At 41.1% G+C, this 27,626-nt stretch overlaps 2 protein-coding genes across 2 annotated transcripts in view; both read left to right on the top strand.

Annotated features, from left to right (window-relative positions):
- Positions 1-5,194, top strand: part of SFMBT1 (Scm like with four mbt domains 1) — a 75,440-nt gene extending 70,246 nt beyond the window's left edge. The window contains exon 21 of the mRNA XM_034066355.1: positions 93-5,194. Coding sequence (XP_033922246.1) covers positions 93-233 — 141 coding nt within the window. The 3' untranslated portion in view covers positions 234-5,194. The remainder of the gene's footprint in view (positions 1-92) is intronic.
- A 1,786-nt stretch (positions 5,195-6,980) lies between these two features.
- The window catches only part of MUSTN1 (musculoskeletal, embryonic nuclear protein 1), a 42,569-nt gene continuing 21,923 nt past the window's right edge, over positions 6,981-27,626 (top strand). The window contains exons 1-3 of the mRNA XM_013131011.3: positions 6,981-7,187; positions 24,641-24,689; positions 26,486-26,581. Coding sequence (XP_012986465.3) covers positions 7,013-7,187; positions 24,641-24,689; positions 26,486-26,581 — 320 coding nt within the window. The 5' untranslated portion in view covers positions 6,981-7,012. The remainder of the gene's footprint in view (positions 7,188-24,640; positions 24,690-26,485; positions 26,582-27,626) is intronic.

The following is a 27,626-nucleotide window of genomic DNA, read 5'->3' as shown; positions in this document are numbered from 1 at the left end:
TGGTCATGAATCTGAAACTGCAGCAAGTCAAAGCTGAAGAAGTAAGGAATATAAAAACACAAAGTCACTATGGAGTTTTTGTCTTCTGACAGGAAATTGATGGCCAGGCTCTGCTGCTGCTGACCCTGCCCACTGTTCAGGAGTGTATGGACTTGAAGCTCGGGCCAGCTATTAAACTTTGCCATCACATTGAGAGGGTGAAGCTTGCCTTTTACCAGCAGTTTGCTAACTGAGGAGCAGCCAACTTGAAATGGACCTTTGAAGCACAACTACAAAAACATTCTACTTTCTTTTTAGCAAGGAAAGCCAAATTAAATTAAACTGAGGCCCTGGTGACCTAAGAGCATCTGTCAGCCTCGAGTTTTCACTTTGACAAAAGGAAGACAACATCTGGAGCAAAATGCCAGTGCAAACACAGGGGCTACTCTACCAGCTGCCAGCTCGGGAACACAATAGTCTCTTGCTCTATGGTTCCCTTTTTTTAATGTATTTTTTACTGATTACAGAAAGTCTCCTCTGGTGGGAAATGACATTTCAATAGTTCTGTTGGCACAGAACTTTAAAAGGAGAAACGGATCCTGTTTACGTTAGCATGTAGGCTGCCAGAAGTAACCTTTCTCTGTTCCTGATGACTCACAGAATTCCCTTTCCTCCCTGTGGAAGAAAACTTGCTTTACCACAGCACTGACTTTGGAATGTGCTCTTTGCACATTCGTGTGTTAATGTTGAGTTTTTAATGAATTTGTTCATTGTAAGGACAACAACATGGCCACAGGGTTCTGAATGTACAGTATAGCAAGGGTGTGATTCCTTTGGGGTTTTTGTTTGCTTGGTTGGTTTTTGTTTCATTGCTGTTGGGGTTTTGTTCTGTTTTGTTTTTACTACCTCTGTAGCCTGAACAGTAGAAGTGATGAACTAAGAAAGGAGGGAACTACTTAGGCTGGACAAATCATCTGTAGCTGCACAACAGTCTCTCTTCTGTAGGCATGTCAGGAGTACAAACCTGATAAGAGCATACAGAGCTTCTGTTCCAAAGCTTTAGCTGAAACCTGTGTAAGGCTTAACCTGTATGTTTCCTTTCTCTCATATATCAGAAAACTTACTTATTTTGCACTTCTCTTACAGGTGGACTGTAGGAAAAAAGGAAGGAAAGAGAAAGTGCCTCTGCATTTTCTGTATTTTGGTTGTCAGATTTTTATTCTTTTTTTGAATTGTGTGAAGTTATTTCCTTTTTCTTATAGCAAACAATTGGGCCATATACACAGAGCCTGTCAGCAGACTTTTGCTTTGCTACCTGAACATCTTTTTAGAGAATACACTAAGGAAACTGCCATCAGTAGAGGACTGCAACTTAGCTGGGCCAGTGTTTGCATACTGGAAGCTATCTTATGAGCATGACTTTGTATTTTTAACTGTTTATAGCTGCTCAGGATCAGACTTGGTGAAAATGTGAGGGGTTGAGAAGAGGGTTGTATGCTTGTTTTAGAGAAAAGGACAAGGACTAGAAGGAACATCTAGTTCCATCAGTAGACCCACAGAACTGCTGATTTTAGTTCTCCAGGATAATAATACCCTATCAACCACTTGCTGTAGACCTGTGCTTTACACTTCAAGTAACAGGGTTTACATTACTTTCCATTAAGGATGTGGGGGACCTTACATCAGGGTTAAGGTCTGCATCAAATAAGCATTAGGTTTCAGCTGGCCTGCATGCATTGACTCTGCCTATTCTCACAGTATTTGGGGGAGCATAGGCAGGAGCTGTGTGTGCAGCCCTGGTCCTTTGTCTTCTGTTCAAATACATTTTTGCAGAAAGCTCCTGGCATGCTGAGGTCTTTGAGGTAGGAAGGTGCTCACTGCAGATACCTCTTTAGGAAAGACACATTTGCTGGTTTCTGATAAACACTGGTTACTCTGGTCAAATGAATTGATTCAAGCATCTCTTAGGCCTAATGTGATCATTTACTCTGCTGTGAGCTGTAGGATTCAGCAAGGAGGTGAAGTTTGCACAGTCTGTGTCTGCATCTGCCACATAGATGTTGAGGGGGAGCTACCTTCAATGAAAACTGTTCAGAGTAAGCAGCGAAATAACTGGGGTTTATTTCTTTTGCCCCTTAGAAAAACTGCCTAGTAAAGGCAGCACTATTTACAGAAGTGCTAAATCGGGCTTTTTTTCACCATTCCAGAATGAAAAAGTAAATGTCAGACAAGCTGTTTAATAGCTGAGGGAGGGCAGTGTGTAGCTAGGATGACTTTTTCTCCCAAGCTGTAAACAGAGTCTGAAAACACAAACTGAAATCAAAGTGTGCCAACTTCTTCCTCACACTGGATATGTGGCCAGTAAATGGCTCTTCATATTCTGCTTAGGTTGTGCACCTGTACTCCACTCTCTTAGGGCAAGCTCAGTGGTAAGCCATTGGGCTTGTTTTTGAAAGAAACACTGCTGCTTTGCTGTCAGCATCTTGTCTTGAGAAACTTGACCAGCAGAGAACTTCTGGGGTAGAAGATGATGCTTTTGGGTCAGATTTGTCATTCTTCAGGCTTTCCAGAGCACTATTACACTGATACCCAGCAGAACTGACCTGCATAGCCAAGAGATGTTGCTTCCACCTTTCCCCGTGGGCAGATAGATGTCTTTTTAAGTAACTGGCAGGAGAGAACAGAGCTTAAAGGATGATTTAGTGAACCTGTTAACTTGATGCCTAGGGTTTTAAATACAAATGTCATACTTTTTTTCCATGCAGTAAATAAAGCAGTCAGCAGTTTCAGAACTTAGTGGGATACTTACTGGTCACCTTTGGCATGTTTTATAGGCTGGATTTTTCTGCCTTGTTTTGGGAGGCACTGACAGTCTGGTCCCAATGGGATCTATTTTTGTTGAGATTTTCAAAAGGGATGTTTTCATTATTTGTGAAATGTTTTTATGCACACGGGTACTGTACACTCTGTTTCCTGGAAAAAAAAATGCACTCTGTTTTATTGCTGGATTTAAAAGGGATAACTGGGGCTTTATCTTGATGAATGGTGTTTCTACTTGACTGTTTCAAGTTCCTCTTTTCTCTGTGTGTGGCAGATGACACAACTGCACTTATATTTGTTCATTTTACTCCAACGTGACTTGAAATCAGCTCACACGCTGCTTTAGTTGCTCTCTTTCTTCAAAACTGGATTTTGGATAGCTGATGGTTGAGTCTTGTCGATGTTTCACCAGCAGGAATTGCTGGGGCTGCAGTAATTTAGTCTTCAGGGATTTGTGCTGTCCTCTACCACATCATTCATCATAAAATATGGCAAAGATGGAGTACAGTGATGGCTTACTAATGTCTTCAGTACAAGAAAATGTGCCCTCCACTGGGCCTCATGTACTGTTTATGTGGATGGTAAAAAGAGATTACCTTTGGCTGACGTACTGAGGGTTTGTATTCTTGTGTATTTTCATAGGTACAATCTTGGTTTTGCACGTCATAGCTTTAGAAACCTGGTGGTGCCTCTACACAGCTCTTGTACTGTGCTAAGCTAAACCTTGTTAGGCAGAAGGGTTTTATTGAGCTACTGTAGCTGTCTGTATCACCCCAACGATTCCATAACAGAAGTATTTGACCTCCAAAAATGTCATAGAAGGTTAATGTGGTAGAATTATCCCCCAAAGCCTGAGCAGCTTCAGTCCATCCTAAACTGAACTCAGAGGGTTACAGCACTGATCCTGGTGAATGAAGACTACTTTTTTCTAATGCTAAACATTTCTGAGTTGCTCTTTGAGGAATGAAGTAAAAGGCAGATCATGTATGTGTTGTATAGAACTCCAGGAGTGCTTGCAGTGTCTCCTGGAATTAATGGAAACAGTACATACAGAGTTTGGGAATGGTAAAATTACTTTTCCTTGTCAAAGCTTTCAGCTGTATTTTATTGTTTCTTAAGGATTTGCTAGTGTTTATTCTTGATTCCAGTGATGCTTTAAAGGAGGGAAGGAGTACCTCGCTGCTAGGTCTGCAGAAGTGTAAATATATTTACAGTTGATTTGACTGAGCACTCCATTTCTCTGTATACAAAGACTTGGTAAGTTGTTGGCAAAAAGCAAAGTGGCTTGTGAGATTTTTGAATGTAATGGAATAGGCTTCAAAACTGTCAAGCTCATATTGGAGACTGCATACCTTTGGACCAAATCTGTTGTTAGAGGAAAAGTTATTAGATGAAGTAGCCTTACCAGAAAGCCAAAAATAGGATGATCCTGTACAAAGCTACTCCTTAACCAGTCTTGTCACATAGTGACAGGCTGGTTACTGCCTACTGTGAGCTCAAATTACCTAAAAGTAACTAAGCACAAAGACATTGGCTCTGTCAGGAGACTTCAGATGGTGGCTGAAGGCTCCATTTTAAAGGGATTGTGTGCTGAACCCCTGTTTCAGAGTGCTGCCGACCTTCCCCAAACATGCATGTAGCCTTGTTTACAAAGGCAGCCTTTTGGGTGAAGGATTAGAATGGCACTTGGGAGCACCAGATACAACAAGCTTTTTATTGTGAAGTGTTTTTTCTAAAAGAAAAATATTAATAATCTGTATGAAATATGGCAAAAAATGAGTTAAGGTAAGTAGGTTAGTGACACTTTGTCTCCGCAGTCATTTCTAGCTTCCTCAAGATTACATCTGTTGTTCTGAAATGCACCAGACTTACAAATGGACTTTTAGATGAGAAGACAAAGTCACTGTGTTAGGTGTAAAGCTGAGCTTTAAGGCGTGGAAGTGAGCGCATCTTGCGCTGACACAATTCAGAGGCAGTAGGTCTAAGTGACTTAGCACAACTGCCTGTGGAAGCCCTCTAGCCTTGCACAGTTCAAGAGGAGTAGGCCTTCTGCTTGGGATCTGGGGACGGCTCACTCCAGTGACGTGAATGAACAATGAAATCCGGACACCAATGAATTCCTGCCCACGCTGAAAGCTCTTGCACGAGTTTCCAAGAAACCTCATGGAGAACAAAATCAGTCTGGAGGTGTCATGTTTCTCCTCTCATTTCATTGTTATGTTTTTTTTCCCCCAGTTTGTTCTAAATAAATAATCTTTATAGACAATCAGAGGTCTTTTAGGAGACTCTGCCCTGAAGGGTACCTGCTCTCCACCTGTGGGCCTCTTTCTTATGCTAACTCATTGGAACTGATGCACTTTTCCTGTATTTTGCCTTTTTTAATTAGCTGCTTGTTCTTAAACAAAGATTTAAATGCATATTGTGTTGTGTCCCTTCTGCTTGTTGTTTTATCTTTCTTTTAACTTTTAAATATATATATATATGCAGTGAGACTGAAGTATTACATGGAAGAGAAACATGCACAAGAAAATATGCCTATGAAGTCCCACCATTGTTTGAGCAGGTGTAACAATTTAATCAGAGGATTTTTTAAAAACTATTTTGGATGGATATTTTGCTTGTTTTGTCTGTAAATACTGTACATAAATTTGTGGTATATGACAGTTTTAAGTGGTTGTAAGAAAATTAAAAAAGAGGCTTAAACTGTTCGTGGTAGTTTTGGTGTTAATGAATGCATGCTGCTTACTATAAGCAATTTGCTGTCTTGTGCAAAGTTGGGGGGGGACTGTAAAACATGTTCTGTTACTTGCATGAAAGGTCAATGCATGTAAATACCAATTGCTTGGGCATCATGGTAAGAGCTTGGTTGGGTTGTATACAGCTCCTTTAAATGCGGGAGTCCTATTAATGGAAGCCTTCTTCAAAGGTAACAGGTTTTGTTTCACAGGATGCTGAAATTAATACACAGGAGCCGAGGAAGAGCCTATGAATCGAGGGTACTTTCTTTCGTGGGTTGCTTTGAACATAAGAAGATGCTTGATAAGATCCAAAGTGAACCTTGCAGATTCTGCTGCTCCTTTGGGATGGGTTTGTAAAGGTTTACACTACCCCAGCACGTTGGAGCCTTAAAAAAGAGCTGACTTTGGTTTCCCTAAATACCATGAGGATCCACAGGCTGTTTCAGAAATAAGCCAGCCTTGCAAAGTTTTTGTTTCCTTTCTGGGGTTTCAGCTGATTGTACCCATATGCTCCTCAGCACTTGTTTCCTGCCTACGCTTCAGTCTTCTTGAACTGATTTTGTACTGGGTGCAGAAAATACATAGCAGTGAGATGAAATCAATTTGTTTAACATTGTCCTTAAGCACCTAAGTATATAGGATTTAATGTAAATCTTTTATTTGCCTTCCCAGAGTGGTATCTACTCGAGAGAAATCGGAAGGCTTGTGAATAGCATGTATCAGGAGGGAGCATCTTGTCTGCCACAGGTTTCAGAAGGGTTTATAGGAGTTGTGAGGAGCTGAAAACTCTTGAGGTATTTGGGGGAGATTGGTCTGTTTTGGAGCATGGACGATGCAGTAACGAGGCGTAAGCCCTTCAAGTTGTATTTCCAGATTCATGGCTGATTTTGTGTTTAAACAAAGCATTAGGTAAATCTTTCACCAGTGTAAGTGCCCAGGTCGGGGGAGGGGGGATGGACGGGGACACGTCAGATGTTCGGGAGCAGCTGTGGAATCTTAAAACCGAGGAAATGGGTCAGGTCTCTGAAAGGCAGCGCTTGATGTCTGCGATCCTTGCGTGCAAGGGGGAGAGCAGGCAGTGCTTTGGTCCTTGCTCTGTTTAGGTAACTGCGTGCGTTCCGGAGCTCTTGCTGTTGGTGCAGCTCGAAGCACACTCAGGACTCCTTCCCTGTCAGCGATCCCTCGGGACACCGGAGCCAACGGGAGCTCCGTTCCTGCCGTTGGCCGAGCGGAGCTCCCCGCCCGGCTGCGGCTCCGCTCCCGGCCGCTCCTCTTCTCCTCACACCGCCCTGCGGGGCCGCCCCGCGACGGCCGCAGGGGCGGGGCTCCGCCAATGGGATTGCGGCGCCGCCGGTGACGTAGCGGGGCGTGTGGCTCGCGCAGGAAGCGGGCCGGGGGGCGTGGGCTCGCCCGCCGGTCACGACGTCGCCGCCGCCGCCATGCGTCGCTGAGGCGGGTGCTGGCCGGGTCTCGCCATGGGGCTACCGCCGCCCAACGGCAGCCTCGGCTTCACCGACGGCCCCCCACAACCGGGCGGGGGTGCGGCGGTGGGGCCGGGGGACCGCGGCTGCGAGAACGGAGCCCTCATGGACAGCTTCGGCATCTTCCTGCAGGGGCTCTTGGGCGTCGTGGCCTTCAGCACCCTCATGCGTGAGTTCGGCGGGGGTGGGCCGCGGCCTTTGGGCCTCGCCGGCTCCGAGCGGCCTGGCAGCAGCGGCCGGGCCGCGGTCGCACGGGTCCTTCTGCGTGTGGGGGCTCGGGCCGGGTTAATGGTGCCACCACCTCGCTGCAGTGCCCTGAGGCCGTCCAGGGCTGTACCGGGCTCCCGGCCGGGCGTCGGCCTGAGAAAGTGCAGCCGCGGCCGGCGCTTTACTGGTGTCAGATGAGCTGGAGCGGGGCCGTGAGGTGAGGCCCTCGGCAGCTCCGGTGTTCCCCGTGTTCCCCATGCCCCTCTGACCAGGACTGTGCACCTGCAGGGCTGGGGGGAACGGTCGGTGGGCTCTGAAGGCAGGCGCTTAAGGTAAACAGCGTTGCTTCTCAGAGGCTGGGTGTCAAGTGCTGAAAGCGCATGACTTTCTGAAACTTGCTTTCCTGATGTTTGCACCATTGTTAGTATCACTTTTGGTGCGGGCACGTATTCCCTTGGAACGCAACAGCAGGATGTAGTGGTGTGTGCAGGATTACTAGGGTTTAACATATACAAAAGGCAAGGCTTTGGCTGTGACAGTTTCATTGCAAGTGCACCTTGTCACAATGTCAATAGCACAGTCAGACACGCTGGTTTAAATCGCAGCGCACTTGCCGCGCTTGCTCCGTACCTTGGAGCTGAAGCAGCCGATGAGCTCGTGTGGCTGCTTGCAGCAGCTCAGCTGATGAGCAGGAACTGGTTACCTGCTCGTTTGAGTTTGGTGGAAAGGCAAGAAGGGCTCAGTGACTGCAACCCTGCCTCTTCTGAGGGAATCGCAGCAACGTGGAGCAGTTCTAGTAGGTTTTTCTCTCTGTCCCATACTGTAGTTAGTGTCTCTTCAGTTGATTAATGGAAAAGAAGCCCAGAGCCATTACTTAGGTGACCATGAAGTCGCTTTTAACAAAATGTGGGGGAGGGAAAAGGGAGCATCAGCTGCACGTGTTTTACAGTTTGAGCCAAGATATCCTGTTTATGTTAGAATGGCACTGATACCACTTCATGCTAGTTATGCTGTGGTTAAGCCAGAAGTTTGCTAACACACTCTATTTGCATACTTTGGTGTTTCTGTCACAGCAGACAATTGCATTGCTGTTATAAAAACTATGTACGCATGTATCATAGTTTATAGAAGCATGTAGTTGTCATGTTACTGAATGACAGCAGTAGTCACTGGTATAACGTTTGCTTAGTCAGCATCCTCATAACTAGAAGTTTTAAAAGTTTGCAAACAAAGGTAGTGCTTTAAGATGATGATATGTAAACACTGGCTTTAGAATGAAGAGATGCAACCAGATAATTCGTATGGGTTGTGTGTCAAAAGGTGAAGAACTGCAGGTGTTATTTGCTGGGATAGGATTTTTTTTCTGGGAATGGTATCACTTATCTTTATGTATTTTAGAGTGACACTGGAGTACTCAGTGAAGATAAGAAAAAATGAACACAAGAAGTTTGTAATAGGAAGACAAAAGCCTGGTTGTAAGCTGCACTTCCTGACTTTGGCCAGATATTTTTAAACCATGAACTATTAGAAGCAGATTGTCAATAAAGGGCTTGCAATTGTGAAAGAAGGAGGTGAAAGCAAGGTCCTTGCAATGGTACTGCTGAGGAAATTAATCTGTTTCCAAAGGAGTTTAGAGCAAAAAAAGGTAGCAACTTGTTATGCTTACAAGTGCTTATATTTAGCAACTGAAGGATGGGTATGTTTGGTCCAGGTTTGACATCCATGTTCTTTTCCACTTAGTTTTGGGCCTGTCTCCTAGCAGGAGGAGAAGCTGGCCTCACACTGGACCAGTTACACTGGCAAACTGGCAGTTCCCCCTCAGTTAAGTGCTGTGCTGAAGCGATGGTTTTGTCTGTCCAAATGTTTCTGTCCATTTTGTATCATACACAAAGCACCTGGAATGTTGTTCCAAACCCCTTAAAAATTGCCTTTACAAATAGGCTTTTAGTGATCTCATGTGACAGAGAAGTGGGAACTTCTGGCTGGGAACAGAAGGGAGAGTGTGACCTCTCCTCAGCAGTCACAGTTGCTCCTGTCCCAGAGCTGCTGTGGCAGAAGGGATGACACAGCTTCTGGAGCTGGATCACAGAACTGATGCAGCAAGAAAAATAAACAGGGAGATGTGGTTGTGTGTAAGCTGGAGGATTTCTGTGCTCTGGTCCTCCAGCTGTCCAGCACAGCTGAGGTGGTTGTGCTGAGGGAGAAACAAGTGGCTGTCCGTGTGGACTGCTGGAGAAGTGGCACTGCTAACAGGGCAGAGGTGGGCTTCCCTTTCGAATGGCATTAATTGTCTGTGTGTGGCTGTATCACTTCTCCAGCTCTTTGTATAAAGTCAGAGAGCTGAAGACAGACAACTGGCTGGTATTTAAATTTAATATTTAAATTTGACTTATGAAGGGAAAATCACTTGTCTTTTTGTGTGGTGGTCCTTTTCTGTCTTCTATTTGGAAGGGAATCCTAGAAGGAGGTACTAACTTGTGTATAAATTGACAGAATCCTATGTAGAAACAGAAATGAAAGTAATGACAACAGAAATATATTGTGGAATTTCTCTATATGCACAGAGGCTGTTTTCCTTTGAAAAATACTTGATTTGACATGTAAAGAATAGATTTTTTTTTGTAAGTGCCTAAATGAAAGGCTGACCCAGACTTGCCCTTTTCTAGATAACTCTTGCCATGCTTGCCTTCAGTGGAATGAAGGCAAGTTTGTACTGGATTGTTCTGATTATAGTAGCTGGCTGTAAGAGGAGGACCTTTTCTTTGCCTCATTGGTGAATGTTCATCTACAAATGACTGAAAGATTGTTCTTAGAGCTGAATTGTTTAAGGTCTGACACGCCAGTTTGCCACCTTCTTGTTTGTGAACCTATTCAATTGCTGTAAAGTTATGCTATCAGCTGACTGGCCATTGACATCAGTTAGACTTTGTATTTTAAGGGCCAAAATGTGGTTAAGTGCCAGGTTTTTGATTTGTTGAAGATGTGACTCTGACAGAGGGAGTGTGAAACTGCATTGCTGAGACTGTCTTCTAATGCTTCAAAGAATCAATCAGGTTATCAGCTGCCTTGTGTGTGCCCTCACTACTGAACTGGTACAACCAGGAAGAGACAGGAACAGAGACTTTGTCGCTTTGAGCTGATGAAGTGACCATTTGAAATTAAATCTGAAGTTTCTTTTTCATCATAGCTCTTGCCCCCCAGCTCTGTCACACAGGGAATGAAGAGCAGTTTAACTTATTCTCTTTACCTCTCAGTAGCCTTTTAAATGAGTGACTCTTCTGTTCTTTTCAGATTCAAATATACAACCCATCAAAACCCCCTACATTTTTTTCTTACAGGAGTTGTGTTAGTTATCATCTGCCCTAACTTTATACAGGAGTCTTCCTAGTGCCCTGAACCAAAGAACAGACGTTTGTATTTGTCTTTATTGCTGTAAGTGTAAGGCCTTCTAGATCTACTACTTAGTCGCATTGATTTCAGATCTAGCCCTCCTGGTCTTTGTGTAAAGCACTGTGTACTAGAGAAGTGAGGTACTTTCCTGATGTCTGAATAAGCAGTGAATGCACTTAATATTATTGGAGTCCATCAGTGTGTTGTCTTTAATCACTGTGGATTAATCTTTTCTGCTCAGAGTTTGATTCTCTGCTATGAAGCTAAAGATGTGTTGAAACACTTTCACCCAGACACAGCAGATGTTCCAGTACATCAGTAGTGCTGAAGATGGATGAGACAACTTCTGTTGCTTCCTTCCTAACCGTAGGCTGTAACTCCCTGTCAGAGGGAACTGACTGATTAAAAACTACCTCTTTGTGGCAAATCTGCTTGGCCTGGCAGCCCTTTTGGATTTTGGCCACTCATTCTCAAGTCTGTTAGCCTGCTTTTTTTTAAGTCCACTGTTTAATTTTACTCTTATCCCTCCTACCTAAGTGTGCGTTATTTTCCACCCTTGGTTATTTAAGCCAAGCCACTTCATAAGAGGAAGTCTGAATGGGTTTTCCTTGGTGGAAGAGATGGGATATTTATGCTTCAAGTCAGTAATCCAGACATAATATTTTTTCAAAGTTTGCCATTGTAATGCTTGTATCTTATTTCATGAGCAACTTGATTGTAAAATAAACTGCTTTGTTCTTAAGTGGGGGTTTTTTTTTGGTGTAGTAGTTTTTTCTTTACTGATGCCACAAAGTTGGTTGGTATAATAGGATCTGTGTTGTCAGTAATTCTAAGCACCTTCTGAGTGTTTTTTGTTTAGGCTTTTATCGGTAACAACTGATTAGAGTGGACTTAGCACAGTATTCCCACGTGTGTGATGTTAGCATACTTGTAAGGAATGTAATTTTTATTAGGCAAACTGGCAGAAAGGTATGAGGGGAAAAAAACCCATTGCCCATCCCTTTACCCTGTCTGACGCAACCTGTTTCATGTACTTATCTTGAATATGTAGTTTATTTACTAAGCTTCTTTATCAGCATGGCTATGTTTGTTTTGGGGTACTTAGGAACAGCTGAGAAATTACATGCGAGTCCTATTGTTGAATTACTGAAACAGAAATATTGCTTGGTCCTCTGCAGGTAAAAGGGTTGTGTGTGTGTGTGGAAAATACAAATATGCTGTGAAGGAGAGCAGGGTGTATGGGTCTGTTGTCTTTTTATGGCTTTATTATAGTTTATTTCTACTCGCATTGAGAAGTTAAATGGCAAGGGAGATGTGTCGTGAATATGTGAGTAGATGGGTTTGCTGTTGAGGGTCACAGCTGGGGAAAAAACCCAAACAATTCTTATAAAAGATACTTACATATATATATTTAAGGTCTTCTTTCCTTATAGTGCCTTAAAGGAAATACGTTAAAAACTACATCCCTAGGATCAGTTTACTTCACAGCAAGGTTTTCCCACCTGATAAGCCATTCAAGGAAAGTGAATGTTTCTTGAAATAATAAGCTGTCTTGGTAGGTAGTTCGGTGGAATTTGAAATGCTTTAGTAAAAATATGCTTTTCAAAGGTATGATTTCATGTGTGAAGGTAAAGGATTATTAGTGCAGGAGATAATATTCTGGCGAGTAGGGACTGGGGAAGGAATTTAAAGTAATTCCAGTGGCCTTTCAAAAAAAATCTTAAAGAAAACTGAGATGAAAAAGAACCAAAGCATGTGATTTTAGTTGTATTCTGTAGCAGTTTTCTTTCTGCTTGAGCAGATTTAAGGAACATGAAAATGGCAGGGAGTTTGATAACCCATAAAATCAGCAGTGGAATACCTGCTTCTGAGTAGCAGTATCAAGTTTATTCTACCTGACCATTTCCTAAGATGCAGGGAGAAGCCTGTCAGCAGGGTGGTGCTTTATTAACAAAGACATTGTTTTAAAAGACTTGATATTACCTGACTTGTTAACATCCCATCCCTGTATGTATTCACTCTGAGTGGTGTGGTACCTGTTCACATGAATTGCTGGGTACTGCCTCATGTTCTTTGTGTGACTCATTTTAAAACGTGTCTCATACAGAATTTCAGATCACAAATAGGACCCTTCCTCCTGCTGAAAACAGGAAGAGTATTGTACTTACACACTGCAGCACACTTTGCAGAATGTGCTGAGTTTTCTTTCCTAGAGCTCTTTGTGAGTGCAGGTACCTGATGAATTGCTAGGTGTATGTAGAATGTGTGTTCCAGTGTCTACTTGGACCTAGTATTAGGTGGTCTGAAATGACTTTAAGGGCCACTTTCAGATATCATCACAATGCAGAGGTTTAAGCACAGCTGGCAACCAAGTACCACACAGCCGCTTGTCACCAGAGAGCAGGTGGGTGGCTGGGTGCTGAACCCTGGGCAAGACCATGGACAGCTCCCCTGGGCAGCAGGTCAGGACCCAGCCCCGAGAGCTTCTGTTTGGGTCTGTGTTGGGTTTTCCTTAAGGACCCCTTGTGTAAAGCAAATCGTCATCTTATGTTGCAGTCAGTCTGGAGGCCTGGCTGTCTGGCTACCCAGTATGAAGGGATGATGCGATCTTGTCCCACCTGTCTGGAAGCCAAGGAGCAAGCAGGAGGCCATGATGGTAGTAGAAAGAAGGCCTATTTACCCCTTGCGCCTTCGGGCCGATCCATGGTAATTAGCAATGATCAGTATCTCTGAGGGCTGCAGTAGCTATTAGACTGCAGGTTAAGTGGCTGCTTGTGGCTGCAGGACTTGGAAAAGCCCTTTGAGGTCACTTTGGTCACAGCCAAGTAAATTATGTTTTACAATGATCTAGTGCTTTGTTTATTCTCAGATGGTGAAGTATCGATGGCAGCCATGTAACATGACTGCTTCTTGTTGGTTTTAAATCAATCATCAGGCCTTTCAGTGTCTCTGTGACATTCTTATCTGTGTTCGAGACAAAAATGAGAGATGCACTACAAGCTGTAGCAGGGGGAGGAGAGGGGAGGAAAGGAGAAGCAACCATGTGAGTAAATTAGCTAAGTAAATGGCTTTCTTTTACTGTGGTAATATTGTAGTGCTTTTTAAGGTATGAAATATCTAGTAATGTAAATTCTGTCCATTCCAAGCTCTCCAGGAAAAAACAAACTTTTCTAACAGATTTCATGTTGTACTAAACCAAGTAATAATAGCATCAGGAAGTACTCATCTGATCCTTTTTCAAGTGAAGAAAATAACCTGAAAGGAATTTAGGAATAACTATTTTGGAATTGTTTTGTATTTTGAAAACAGAAAACAAATCTTATTTTGTAGCATAGTTATGTACGTGTCTTTGCATTTATTGCCAGTAAGAGAAAAATGTTTCCATGTTTATTCTTGCTTAAACTACATTTTCTTGGGGTTTTTGATTAAAACTGCCTACAGGATGCCTGATTCTTTGTTGGATATAGATTGTAATAGCACTTTATTGAGTGGCTCAGCATCCTGATTGTTTCAGGTCATTAGTATGTGTCACTAAGTGCAGCAACTATTGCCATAAATGCAATGCAAGTAAAAGTTAAGGAAAAAAACCAAAAGTACAAATTTAGATAAATAATCTGTAAGTAAGTTGCACTTTTCATTAACAGTTGGCTGATGCCCTTCTTTGTCTTGTTGGCTCAGAATGTATGAAGTTTTCATATTACTCAGCTTATTGCTGGATATAATTGTACTCCAGATAATAAGATTGCTCTAAGTATAATTTGGCACGTCATTCACATTATGAAATGTTTAGGAAAAAGGATAAGTTATGTTGACATTTGTAAACTATTAAAAGGATAAATTAACCAGATTCTGAAGCCGTGTTTAATTAGAACTAACTTGTGGACTGTTAGCTAGCCTGTTGTTCAACTGTGCACTGCATAATGAATGTGTTCTTGACTAGTGTTTTATAATTAAATTTGTAAGGAGCTGATTGTACAAACACACACAGTGCATTTTTGTGTTCTGCAGTGATATAATTTCATAGTTAATGAAGTTTGCATTATTAAACTAGTATTTAACAAGGTCTTATCTGGGTGGATTCTGTTGATGAAATGTGAAATTAGGTCTGCCTTCTCATGCCTGCTGGTGGGAAATTCTTCACATTATAGAAGATTTCTTGATCACAGAACAATGTATTCCCTACAAAACTTAATATGTTAAATCTCACTGACACACTGAATATGAGGTTAGAGCTAGCATGAGGCTGCCTTTGCAACTGGTGTTGTATAGGGATGAGGTTTTAGGGTTTAATCAGGAATAATTAAACTTGTTTGCACTGTTGCTCAAAATACCGGAGAGCTGCTTTTCTAACACTGACCCTAAATCACACATGTTATTTAAATTTGCAGTTATAACCTAGTACATCTGTTACATGTAATGAATGTTGGGGGTAAAAATGGACTAAAATTGATTCAGAGTTCAGACCTCTCATAGCTTGCATTCATGGTTTGGATCCATAGTTCCACATATAAGTTAGTTCAGAGGCATGCTGAGCTACAGCAGGGAGAAGTCATATCAGGGAGGTACTAAACTTGGTTTTTCTGTTGTTCATGATGTTTGGTTTTTGATTTTGTTTATCTAGAAATTGCAATATTTTAAAATAATCAACTGTTTTTGTAGTTTTAACTTAGATCATTTTAACTTTTGTCACCTTTTTGGCTACCTCAGATTCAAAGGCAAACCATTCCTCATCTTGTGGTGATTAATGTGTTGCCTTCTCTGGGAGAAGAGGAGCACAGTACTGTTCCCTTGTTTTGTCTGGTCACAGGGCATTAAATAGAGCTTGAATGATTTGGGAAGCAGCTGCCTGTGAGCTGCTCAAGACAGAAAGGTTTGTGACAAGAAGCTGATTCTCTCTTTGAGAGGTCTCTCCTTTGCTGTGTTCCACTGATGCTGTTGAAGGAGATGAGCCAATAGAAGTAACTAGAAATCTTTGGTGAGAGATAAACTAGAGAGAGGAGTTCCTAGATTTGTGATAGTTTCAAATGTAACAGCAAATTTTATAGGACTGATGATGTTTTGGTAACTGGTAAAACTTAAGGAATCATCCTGGATTTCAGTGCTTAGAACTTGGCCAAATACTGTTTTATAGAGTACATCGTACCAATTTTGGACATGCTAGCCAGTCACCTTGAATGAGTACTCCCAGAAACAACCTTTGCTTGTTTTTTGTTGTTCCACTCCAGTTGGGTTTTTTTTCTCATTTATCAAAAATATGGGGTTTATTTTTCCCCATGGAAAAGAAATGACAAACAGCTGTTCACAACTAACATCCTCTGTCTCGAATAATTTTTGAAGATATGCTCTACAATTTTAATTCCTTTTAGAGTAACTGCTCTTTTTCCCTTGTCTTGGAAAAGCAGCTACTATGCAGCATCTTCCAGCATAGCTTTCTCTTTCAACGTGGATGATGTGACTAGCAGTGTATGTTATTTTATATACATAGGGGTTTAATGTTTTATTTGGAAGGTAATTGTAATGTTAGAAGATGAAATGGTCTAAGGTGCTTTAAAATTAAACTGGGAAAAAAACCCAACATCCTCCATATGATCTTAAAACCTTGAGGCTTCTTATGGCAGTACCATTTAGTGCTGGCGTTAGGTTTTGGTGTTGTGAAACTTATGAAATTACACAAATGGTAAGAAGTATGAAGCTTTACCATTAGAAAGAATGCTTATGCATGTGGAAATTGTTACATATTTTCATCTTGATTTCAGAAGTCTTATTTATACTCGGAACACCTAGTTGTTGGTATATTATATCAAAGAAATCTGCATAATTGGCCACTGACTCCTCTCATGATATCTGATAGTGTGTTAAGAGAATGTATGAACATAGGTTGTGTATCTTTTGTTCTTTGTCAAACAGCTGGTGCTGTGTGAAATGTGTCTTGCTTACAATTCAATGCTTCAATAGTTTCAGCAGCCTAGGAAGAATGAATCTGGTAAGCAAAGCTACTTGGAATTTAATGGACTCTAAACATACAGTGTACATCTACCTTTGGCCTTCTTGATTTAATATATTTGCTGTTTATCATTTTCTACAAATGTAAATACAGTTTTCCTTTTACACTCTTTCTGCATGTATCTGAACTTACATTTTGGGTTTGCTTTCTGCTTTTAAAACTGCTAGAGTCACTGGCTTAATTTATATTTTAATGAATGATGAGTGAGTTTCTCTCTGTGCTTTGGCAGTTCTCTGGGTTCCCAAGAGCTGATTTAAAACAACTGACTTGAATGGCTTAAAGTTCATTGATATCTGTTGTCATGCTAATAACATTAGGAAAGCCTCATGTATTATTGAGTGATCTTGTGAATGCTGTACATGAAAATGGTGTTGTGAATCATAAATTGCTGCTTAGTGCACATTAATACAGATTGATTCTGTTTGTTTTGCACTAAATAATTAATGTTTCCCAAATGGTTCTTATTTTTAATCTGGGGGGAGAAGGGGGAGGAAACCCACTTGAACACAGCAGACTGCATTTTCCAGCTCTCACTAGATGTGTGAGCAACCTACCTGTTCTTTGTGGGGGTAGTTGTTTAATAACAGCTGCTTCTGAGTGCTTGCAGGAGGGCTGGATATTAAACTTCTAAAACCAATTGTACAGGTACTTTCAGTACTGGAGGCTTAGATTTATTTTGCTTTAAGTAGCTCATACCTGCTGAAGACACAGATCAGTGTATGCTTCTGTTACTGAAAGTGCTGAGAAATTGTATTTATTGTGACCTTTCAAACAGAGCATGCTTTGGCTGGATGTGCTAAATGCAGAGATAACAGATGTCTATCTCTAAGATCAAATCTTGTCTTACAACTTTGATGCGTGGATAAAAAGTTCCTAAGCTAGTTGTTTGGTTTACCTTAAAGTTCTTAAAGCAGTTACTTGCAAACCCTTTAGTGTTGCTGTAGTGCTAGTGTGCCTTTCAGGGAGTAAAGGGCTGAATATTTTTGTTCAGATAGTGTGCACCACATGTATTTTCTGACTTCTAAACTACTGCTTTCTCTGGGGGGATAGGAAATAAGTTAACAATTGAGAGTGAGAACTTGTGCCTAGCTGTATTAAATACTAGCTGTATTAAAAGTAAGCTTTACCTTTAATAAAAAGGAACTCAGTTGATGTGGTATGTCTGGACTGCATGCTCTACTAAGACACGTTTGTTTTCTTTATTGACAGCCAATTAATGCCTCTGTCAGAACCACACTATCATGTGCTGCCAGGATGCATGAGATCAGCCTTGGTGAAATTGGCTTAGGCTGGGTTGTCTGTAGCAGGTAATATTTGTGTCTCCTGCAGCCAATCTTTACAAGCTAAAGCATTTGGAAAATACATTTTTTGAGATTAAAATATGTACGTGTTAGGAATGAAAAGCTCACCAATGTCATGTAATGTGCTTGGCCGCTCTTCCTGAAGAAACAACATTGTCTGCTTTATTCCAAGGCTCAGGTTGCAGTGGTTTTAATTTTTCCTGGTAATGATTTGTCCTCCCCTGCACTGGGATGGGGAGCTACATTTTACAATAGGCACTCCCTTAGGTATCATAAAGCCTTTGTAGGGACAAAATTTCCGTGTAGGCTTTGAGCTAGGTGTGAAAGCAGGTAGGAAGTAAATGTTTTTACTGAGGCAGTTTCCAGTAACTGCAATTCTCCAGTGTTTATCCATCAAGCACTGCTGCCTGTCTGATAGGTTAGGTGAAATCCAGTGTTGGCACATCATTTTCCATCATCTTATGTCATCTGTGTTGAGACAAAAGAGCCCTGCTCATGAGATAGCTGGTCTTGGTGGATGCTCGGCACTAGCTTATCTAACTGCAGTAAAGCAAAGTCCTTGTTCTCTGCTTTAACAAGAGTGCCAGTCAGATCCACATAGCTATTGCCAAGGTTTTGCTGCCCAAGAGCTGTAGCCACATTATCCTTCTAACTGTTGCCATTGGAACAAAGAGACTGGCATAAGACCTGCAGTTTTGCAGGTACTGCACAGCTGTCCAGGCACTGAATCATTAGTGGGATGATGTCCCCAAATAACTAACTCTCTGGGTCATTAAGCTTTGTTGTGTCCAGCCTTTCTATAAAGGTTCTCCCTGGATAACCATCTTTAATGGACAATCTCTTAATTACACAACAGAACCGTTGAAGCCAAGGGTGAGGTGGAATTAAGAAAGCAGGTTGGTTACTTGCATGGCCAGTACTGTTTTCTGTCCTACAGAACTTTTAAAACTCCTTTTTGCAGGGGAGCAAAACTGGTGAGCTCATGCACTTCATGTATCCCAGTCTTTAACATTGACTAGAACACAATTTGCCTTTGAGTGAGTTATCCCTTAACTTTCTTCACCATGAAGAAACAAACCATGGTTCCCAATATCTTTTTTCAACACATGTCACTGGATGTGGCTAGAAACCAGCTGCTCTAGACCAGTATGATTTCTACTTTAGTAGAGTTGGTGTCCAAGAGTGTTGACAAGTCTAGGTCACTAAGTAAAAATATAGTGAATGTTGGAGTTCTTATGTGGGGAAATAAGCAGGTGGGCTTTCAGGGTATCCTGTATTTGAGCATCTCAGTTGTAGCTAGTGGGCTATAGGAAAAGAAGGAAGAATTGAAGTAGGGCAAAAATTGAATTGCCAACACAGTAATGGCATAAAATTCTCTCTGAAGAAATGAGCAGCAAGCCAGAAACACTGGGGTTTTTTTGTCCTTAGTGCAATCACATTTATTACCTGGCTTTAAATACACACACCTGCTGTGTCCCTGGGTTATTTTAAGCTATGAGTATAGGAAGATGCTGAGCTCATAACTATCACAGAAACTTTTGACAATCAATTGAAATGTGGTTGTAAGGCATCATTTTAGCTTGTTCTCATCAGGCAAGTTGTATCTTCAAAGTTAAACTGGAAAAATTCCAGTTTGGAGAAGTATGTAACTTCTTATTCCTTCTTTGCTGCTAAGCAAATAAGAGATGGGGTGCAGTGAAACTGCAAGACAAGCCTCTTGAAAGCTTTGCTTTAGTGGGAAAGGGAGGTAAGTTCAAATATGCGACAAAGATCACAGGTAGCATAATGTTCACTGATCATTGTTGTTCCATGGTGGTGTGAATTTTCAGGAGTGACTATTGTGCATGTGCTCATGAATTACAGGCATGTTTCCCACTGTTGTAGGCAAAGTGTTGATACTCACAAGCAGAACAGTGTTTTTGACAGTCTTCCTAAACAGAATTTTAAAAATTTGAAATCTGCTCTGCATATGTAGTTGATTTTACAAGTTTTTTACAGGGTTAGAAATTGCAGGATGAAATTTGTGATGCATATGTTCTCCTGATAACCAAATGTGCTCAAAATAGTTCAGTTCTCTGAGAGTAGCCATATGAAATTCTGCATCCCATTCTGAGTTTGGATGCTAATGCTCAGTTTAGCTCTTCGGCTGTTACTCAGTACATCGTTAGCAAAACAGTGTTCTACTGGAAACCTTAATACTGGAATGTTGGAAATTATGTGAATCAAAGAAGCCCTGCCGATCACAATAGTCTTGCACTATGAGGTCTCTGCTGGAGGATCTCTCTGGTTGCAACACATTGTTTGGGGGGCCCAACAAAGCCATTTTGCTGGAGGAGATTTACCACTCTCATGATACAACACTGCATGGAAGCTCAAACTGCAGCAGCCTTCTTACTGTTAAATTCTGTGCATACATAGATACATGTGTGTACAGTTTATAATTAGGCACACTGTGATCCTTTGGTAGTTGGCCCAAATCTTGGAGTTTTTAAGTGTCATCTCACAGAAAGATGATTTTTAGACTTATAGGCCAGTTTTTGTTGGAAGAGACCCCAAATGTCACCTGCTCCCACCTCTGCTCAGAGCAGGGCCAGCCTGGCTCCTGGCTCAGAGCATAGCCAAAGTGAATGTTCAGTGTCTGTGACACTGAAGGCACTGCACGCTCTCTGTGCAGCTTGTTGCAGAGTTTACAGCTGTCACTGGAAGGTTTTCACCTCTGTCATGCTGGAGATTCCCTGGTTGTAACTTGTGGCTGTTTCCTTGTGCCAGTTGCCTGTGCACCCGTGAGAAGGCTCCAATTCCATCCTGGCTGAAACTGCCTACACTCATGAGCAGGTTTGCATGTGTGATGTGCAGATGTCACCTTACCCTTACTAACCTTTCCTCCTTTTGCTTTTCTTCTCCTGTTTGGCTGCCTCAGCTGTCACTTTGCTGAGGTCTGATGACAGAGATGTATCGGAGGTTTATGAAACAAAACAGTTTTCACATGCTTTGTCTTTGACCTGTTTCTTGAACATTTTGAGAAGCACTGGAAATACAGGTGAAATCCCCCCCGTTCTCTCCTTAGAAGAGCAGTGTTATTGTACAACTGCAGAAGACATCAAACATTTTGAACAGTCTAAGAAATGCAATGCATGATATGTAGAAGCATTGCGGACATCTGAGGCAGGCCAGTTCTGTGCTGCTACAAGAGCAGCCATCCAGAAACTTGATGGGAGTTCTTGAATCCATATGGAAGTTAGTTCACATCAGCAAAATATTCCCCATGGTACTTTTTGAGGAGCTGAAGGAGCGAGAGAAGGGAAGGCTGAATTCCAAGTACCAGGTTCAAGCATTGCTTTTTGTATTGACAGTTTGGAGAGACTTACTTTATTTCTTGTTCCTGTTTTTATATGTGACCTTTATTCTTCCCTGTGAGTCTTCAGTTTTCTGAAATACTTATTGCAAAACTCCAGTGTTTCTGTTAGAAAGCCTTCCACAGTACTCTGGAATTTATTATTCCTAGACTTTCAATGAAATGGGAAGACAATTTAATAACCTTGGATTTTGCATTAACAATACTCTGCCTTATATGCTTATCTGTTATCAGTCCATCTGGCAGCTCACATGCCTGTTGGCAGAAGTGCTTTTATTTCCTTTCCTGACAAATTCTGGCATTGAATGTATAAACAAGCAGTGCTGCTTTCTTCATTTATAATTCAGCATGAAATTCTGAATATTATTAGTTAATTAATATTAAATACGGTGAATTCTTGCTAGTGCGAGTGTAACGCTCCGAATTGAAGCATATGGAGTGGTCCCACCTCCTCAGTGAGAAGCTGGCAGATTGAGATCCATCTGTCAGCTGCCACACACACCAGTGCACATCTCCGAGTTTACAGTGAGGCAATGCAGACTGCCAAGAGAAACTGAGAGTGGGACTGAGAGCTGAGTGTGGCTACAATCATAACATCTACTGGAGGTGGGCAATGGGAAGAATTGCATTCCCCTCCCCAGTTTGAGAGATCCTTAAAACATTTGCAGAATCTTTATTTGGGGGAGAAAAAATGCTGGGTTTTAGTTGCAGAATTAATGTATTAATAGCAAACGTGCTATTAATCCTGAGTTTATCACTGTGGTTATTTACAGTCTGAGGGGGTTTTGCTCAATTTACTTACTGGGAAGGCCTCAGCTGTCTGTAATCATACAGAAAACACGCTCCCTTGCTGGGAGAGAAGTGAAATTGCTCTCAACTTGAACCACTCTGAAGTGATAGTATGTTGAGCTGCATTGGCAGTGTAACCTGCATACTGCATCGGGGGGATGCAGGGAAATTCCTGGCAATACCTGTGTATGACAGAAATACCTAATGCTTGCAGACACAGCTGCAAAGAAACTAGGCTGAGCAGGCAACCCTGTTTCATATGGATCCAGCAGGCCTTCAAGTGTACAGGTACATATTCATCAGGTAACACCTCCTAAAGCATTTGAACGCATTGTCTCATTTAACTTGGGGGCTAGAGGTTCGTGGTGTGATCAGCCATTTAATACATTCCCAAAAGACGTCTGTAGAGGCTTCCAAAGTTAACTTTTCTGTTTAATGATAACTCAAATGAATTGTGATGTTTTCAGGAGCTGGCTGGAGAAACATGAACTCTCTGGAGTCTTTTCTCAGTCTGGATAAAACTGGAAATGGTGTTAGTTGAATTGGTTTGGAATATTCTCTTCCAAAATGATTTTTTTGGTGAATACTTCAGAGAAAGAAATAATTCAAAGGCTTATACAACTTCTTCATGGTAATAACAGGCAAAAGCCTGACCTTGGAATTCCCCATCTCCCCCGGAAGTATGCAGATCTTGCCAGTTTAATTTCCCTTTTGTCTGCATCTTGCACAAATCCCAGTAAATTGAAACTTCTGCTTCTTGCATTTATTTTGTGATGCTTTGTGGCTTATTGTTGTGTAGAAGGGACACTAATTAAGGTGACCCATAGTGTAACTGGGGAGGCCTTATCATAAACAGCAAAGTGGTTAACTTATCTGGGTGCTGCTCATTTGCAACAGAAGTTTTGTATTTATAGCATGTGATTCACAGATTAAACTGCTGGCAAATATTGATATTACAGCTTCATCTTTGGTGTAAGTGTTCAGGCCTTTCCTCTTGTCACTTAATTTCCAATGGTTGTGTTATCTGGGGGTGAAACACAGTTTCTTTCTCTGCCGTCAGAGGCAGTGGCAGACAGTCAAATGGCAAGTTGCTAGCTTGGTGCTCTCTGCAAACACTGCCCCTCCACCTTGGAGGTGAATTTTTATTAGTCCGTGTTAAGGCAGTTGGGTAATTATATTAATGTTGTATTATGTGTATGAGGTTGGGTTGGGAGAGTGTTGCCTTAGTTTGTGAAAAAGTTGCGATTGGTTCATAACCCAGCATGTGTTTTAAAGGCTTGTAAGTTAGGTAAGCATAATTTATCCTAGAATCATAGAATAGTTATGGTTGGAAAGGACCTCAAGATCATCCAGTTCCAACCCCCCTGCCATGGGCAGGGACACCTCCCACTAAAATATATGCATAAATTATATGCAGCATCCTATTTGAAACTTGAATTCCTTGCTGCTACCTGGAGGAGCAGGTTAGAATCCTATTGATATTTTGCAGAACTGAAGTAACAGCCTAAATAATTGTTTTTCAAGATTTCTGTGGAAGGAGTGACACAACTTTTGGCAGAAGAAGGAAGTAAAACCCATATGTTAAACCCATGCATAAGCCCCATCCTTAGTGGAAAGGTTTTGCTATACTCCGTTATCTTTGATCTGTCTTTATGATCTATAAGGAACTGGTATCTTGCAGCTGTAACACAAAATAAATCTGCGTTAGGCCAGATCTGGCAGAGTTGAGGCTGCCCCAGCCCCTGCTGCAGGTCTGACCAGGGCTCAGCATGAGTTCCCAGTAGGGAAAAAGGGTTTTCTTGCTCAGAAAGAGTGAAGAATGGAATTTCCTGAGTACATAGTACCTGGGAGTAGCAGGGCAGGGGGTGCGAGAAGCTTTCAATCAGATACCCAAACAATTTGTGTTGTAAACTGTATCAAGGTTGAAATAGTCAAATTCATCTATTTCTTTGGCTTTGTATCCTTGGCATTGATTTTAATGCTGGAATTTTGAGGGGTTTTAATAGTACCAACTTTTTTGTGAAGGGATTATCTGACTAAAACGTCCACCCTGCTTTCCTTTTGCAATTCAGTTTGCCCACAAAAGTCTTATTTGTCATCTGTAAAATAAATATGCTTTGTCAGAGAGTACATTTGTCCTGTTACTAATTCAGTTGATTTATTAGTGATATTACAGATTGCTCTTGTATTGTGAGAATACTTCCCAATTTGACTTTTGGACTCTAGTGAGCAAAAGAAACGGGTTTTTCTAATACCTGCTTTCCTATTGGAAATTAGATTTTCTGGATGGGCAGTCATAAAAGCGAAGGCCAGTGAAATGGTGTCGGTAATAGATGTTTTCAAGTGAGGTATATTGGCAGTCAGATGATGGATCTCTAGGAACTTGAAGGTGACAGAAGGGAGCCAGTTTCTTTGAAAGTTATCCTTGGAGTTGAGAAAGTGAAATGCTGTTGCATAAGATCTCATTTATTAAAGGATGTACAACTTCAGCAAACTGATTTGCTTTCACTTTTTGGTTCTGGAGCTTTGGGAGTTCCCAATTGTCTTCAATTATTTACTTTCTTTTTTCTTCTTAGTAAAACGCTTCCGAGAACCAAAGCATGAACGACGTCCCTGGAGGATATGGTATGTTTGTGCGTGCTTTATTCTTAATTTTGGTGTTTCTTGCTGTGTTAGAAATTGAAGGAAATGGGGGTTTTTTGCATATGATGATTGAAGAAAAGTGGTGACAAGAAATTGGTGACTAACAGTGAGGAACAAAAACAAAATACATGAGTCAGTGCAGATATCTTCTGTGTGTTTCTCTACTAGCTCTTTCTTACCAAGCATTTCCAGGAATCTCTACAGAGATGTGCATTTAGACATACAACTTCAAGTTGTGCTTCTTCTGAAGGTGGAAACTTGCAGTTGCCCAAAGGTGCATCTGAACATGTACAACCTTCCATAAGCTTACAAGAAGCTCTCAGCTGAGCTTAAACAAAATTCCATGGCCTGTAGCTATCCTACTATACATAATATAGAAAACAGTGTGGTGAAAGATATAAATATATAAGCTATGACAGAAACAAGGTCTAAAAAGTATATTAGTTTTTATCACTTCTTAAAGGTTGTTGGACTGTAGTAATGCCAACTCAGCCTGTGCTAATTTTGAGACTGGGGTGAATGTTAAGCAGTCATTCCAGTTGTTGAAGACCTCAGTGGTTTAAACTCATCTCGTACAATGCTGCTTTTCAAAACTAACCCTGACCTTTCTTTCATTGAAAAAATAAACACAAATTCTTGGTGTACTGTGGCCTACGTCAGCCTCAATTTCTGATAAGTGGAGTGATAACACTTAATTTTTAAGCAATGAATCTTGTTGTGGGACTTGCTTATTGTTATTTATAGTGTAGTGTACTGATTAGATAAAGAACTCGCTGGCTTCCTGCCTCATCACCAACACTCTGCTTTCTATGTTGTGCAATGAATGTAAGAGAATGAAGTTTAAGACAAAGTTATTAGGGAGGGGAGATGAATTCAGGCATAAAATGTTTGTATCTGTTGGGGCATTTGTATCTTTGTTTAGACCAGGAAACAACAGACAAAAGGGGTGTTCGCCTGTTTATAGAGAGCACACTCATGCCTACAGAATACTTTTTACACAATTCCTTTATTTAATATCTAATGAAACATCCACTGGGAGTTTTGGTTTTGTGCAAAGGGTGATGATAGGATTGGAGTCAATACTGAACCAGTAACTTAGTGCTTTTTTCTATTTTTCCCTGTAAATAGCAAACTATTTTCTCCCACATCTACTTTGAAGATAAAGCTTTCAAGGTTGTAATTCTTTTGTAATGTAGCCTAAGCTGTTGTACTACAGATAAAAATCAGTGAGACCACTTCATGCTTTTGGCTGAAATACCTTAGCTTTTTAGCAAGGTACTCTAGCTAAAGGACTCATTATTAGTCAGCTATTAAACTGCTCACCAGCAAGCACATGATGAGGATGTTGGTTTTGTCTATGCCATAAACTTGCTAAAAATGCATAAACATAAAAGGACTGAAATATCTCATGAGACTGGGATACTCATTGTTTACACAAGGTTATTAAAGACTTAGCTAGGTTTAGTGAGGATTAGCTCTTGAATAATGCATATGATACCAAGAGGATATCTCTGGACTTGAAATTTACAATAGTAAGGTTTCAAGTTAGTATGATTTGGTTTATTGTTTGCAATGTTCAAGGAAACAAAGGGGGCAGAATTTAAAATGGAACGTTGTTAAATAAGCTGAATTCCAGGGCACTTCATCATTGTGGTGTTCTCATTTAAAGAAAAAAAAATGAATAATTGATATGGAATTTTAATTAACATAAATTTGCAATGTCTGCCTGTCATGTAAACGTTTTTGTCTGTCTTAAAAACTGTTTTGACTCTGTACAGGTTTTTAGATACTTCCAAGCAAGCCATAGGGATGTTGTTCATCCATTTCACAAATGTCTATTTATCAGACCTTACAGGAGAAGACCCCTGTTCACTGTAAGTGTTTAAATTGAGCATATTGCTCTTTATACAAATTCTGCAGTAGTATTTGGTGGTGTACATGGGCAATAATGCAAGATAGGGCTGAGCAACCTATTTTCATGGTAAACATCACTTTCAAAAACCTGTGCTTTAACCTGAGTTAATCAAGCATCAGAGTTCTGCTCTTTTTAGTTCACAGCTGGCAGGACCTGAGGGAGGTTTTTTGTTTCTGGGCTGTGTATAGATATTTTAGACCAAGAGTAAACTCTTACTACTTCTCCCCCTCCAGTTAATGAATGAGGATTTAGGATGCAAGCTGTAACATGAGTCTGTTTCCTGGAGTAGGTGCTAGGGACCAAGGGAAATGAATATAAAGTTGTGTCCACTGACCTCCAGCTGCACTGTTCAATGCAGCAAGATGTTAATAGAAAGTCAGGTTGCTTTCAGGGATACTTAGCAAAAATCATTCAAGCTTGTATTTTCTTCTAAACCCTACAGTAGCTACTGCAGTATTATTAGGTTAAAACAGGAAATATTGCTCCGTACCCAGGCAGTTAGTGCACAAATTAATTTTGCAATGTCACGCTTGGAGCAGTGTGACTAAGTAGATAAGCATTTCACTGTAGTATATTAAACCTGAAGATTTTATGACTAAGACCCTGTCAGCCTCTTTACAGGAGCTCCTGAAGCAAATGGTAATTGTTTGGGTTTGTTCTTTATAGGGCTTATGCTCAAAGAAGCTTACAGGTTCCTGGTAATAGAAGCTGTGAAATTACATTAAAAAGCCTGATAATTTGCCCTTTAAAAGCAATCCAGATCCTTCAATGGCATCTGCTCATTGTTGTCCTTTGCTAAACAAAGAAGCTACAGAGCCCAAGGAACATGCTTGTGTTGCTTCACAAGCCTGTTTTATTTCCCTTATTCCTCCCCAGTTTCTTCTGCGTTCTTATATGCTATAAATGACCAAGTAAAACACTGCTTTTCTCTTCCCTCCATAAGCCATTATAGTGGGGAAAATGCATTTATTTTAACACAATAACTGTAAAGTTTAAATTATAGT

Source organism: Melopsittacus undulatus, chromosome 9 (assembly GCF_012275295.1).
Source record: "Melopsittacus undulatus isolate bMelUnd1 chromosome 9, bMelUnd1.mat.Z, whole genome shotgun sequence".
In the NCBI taxonomy this organism is placed as follows: domain Eukaryota; kingdom Metazoa; phylum Chordata; class Aves; order Psittaciformes; family Psittaculidae; genus Melopsittacus; species Melopsittacus undulatus.
Note: the sequence above shows the minus strand (reverse complement) of the source record. Positions and strands in the feature narration are given on the sequence as shown.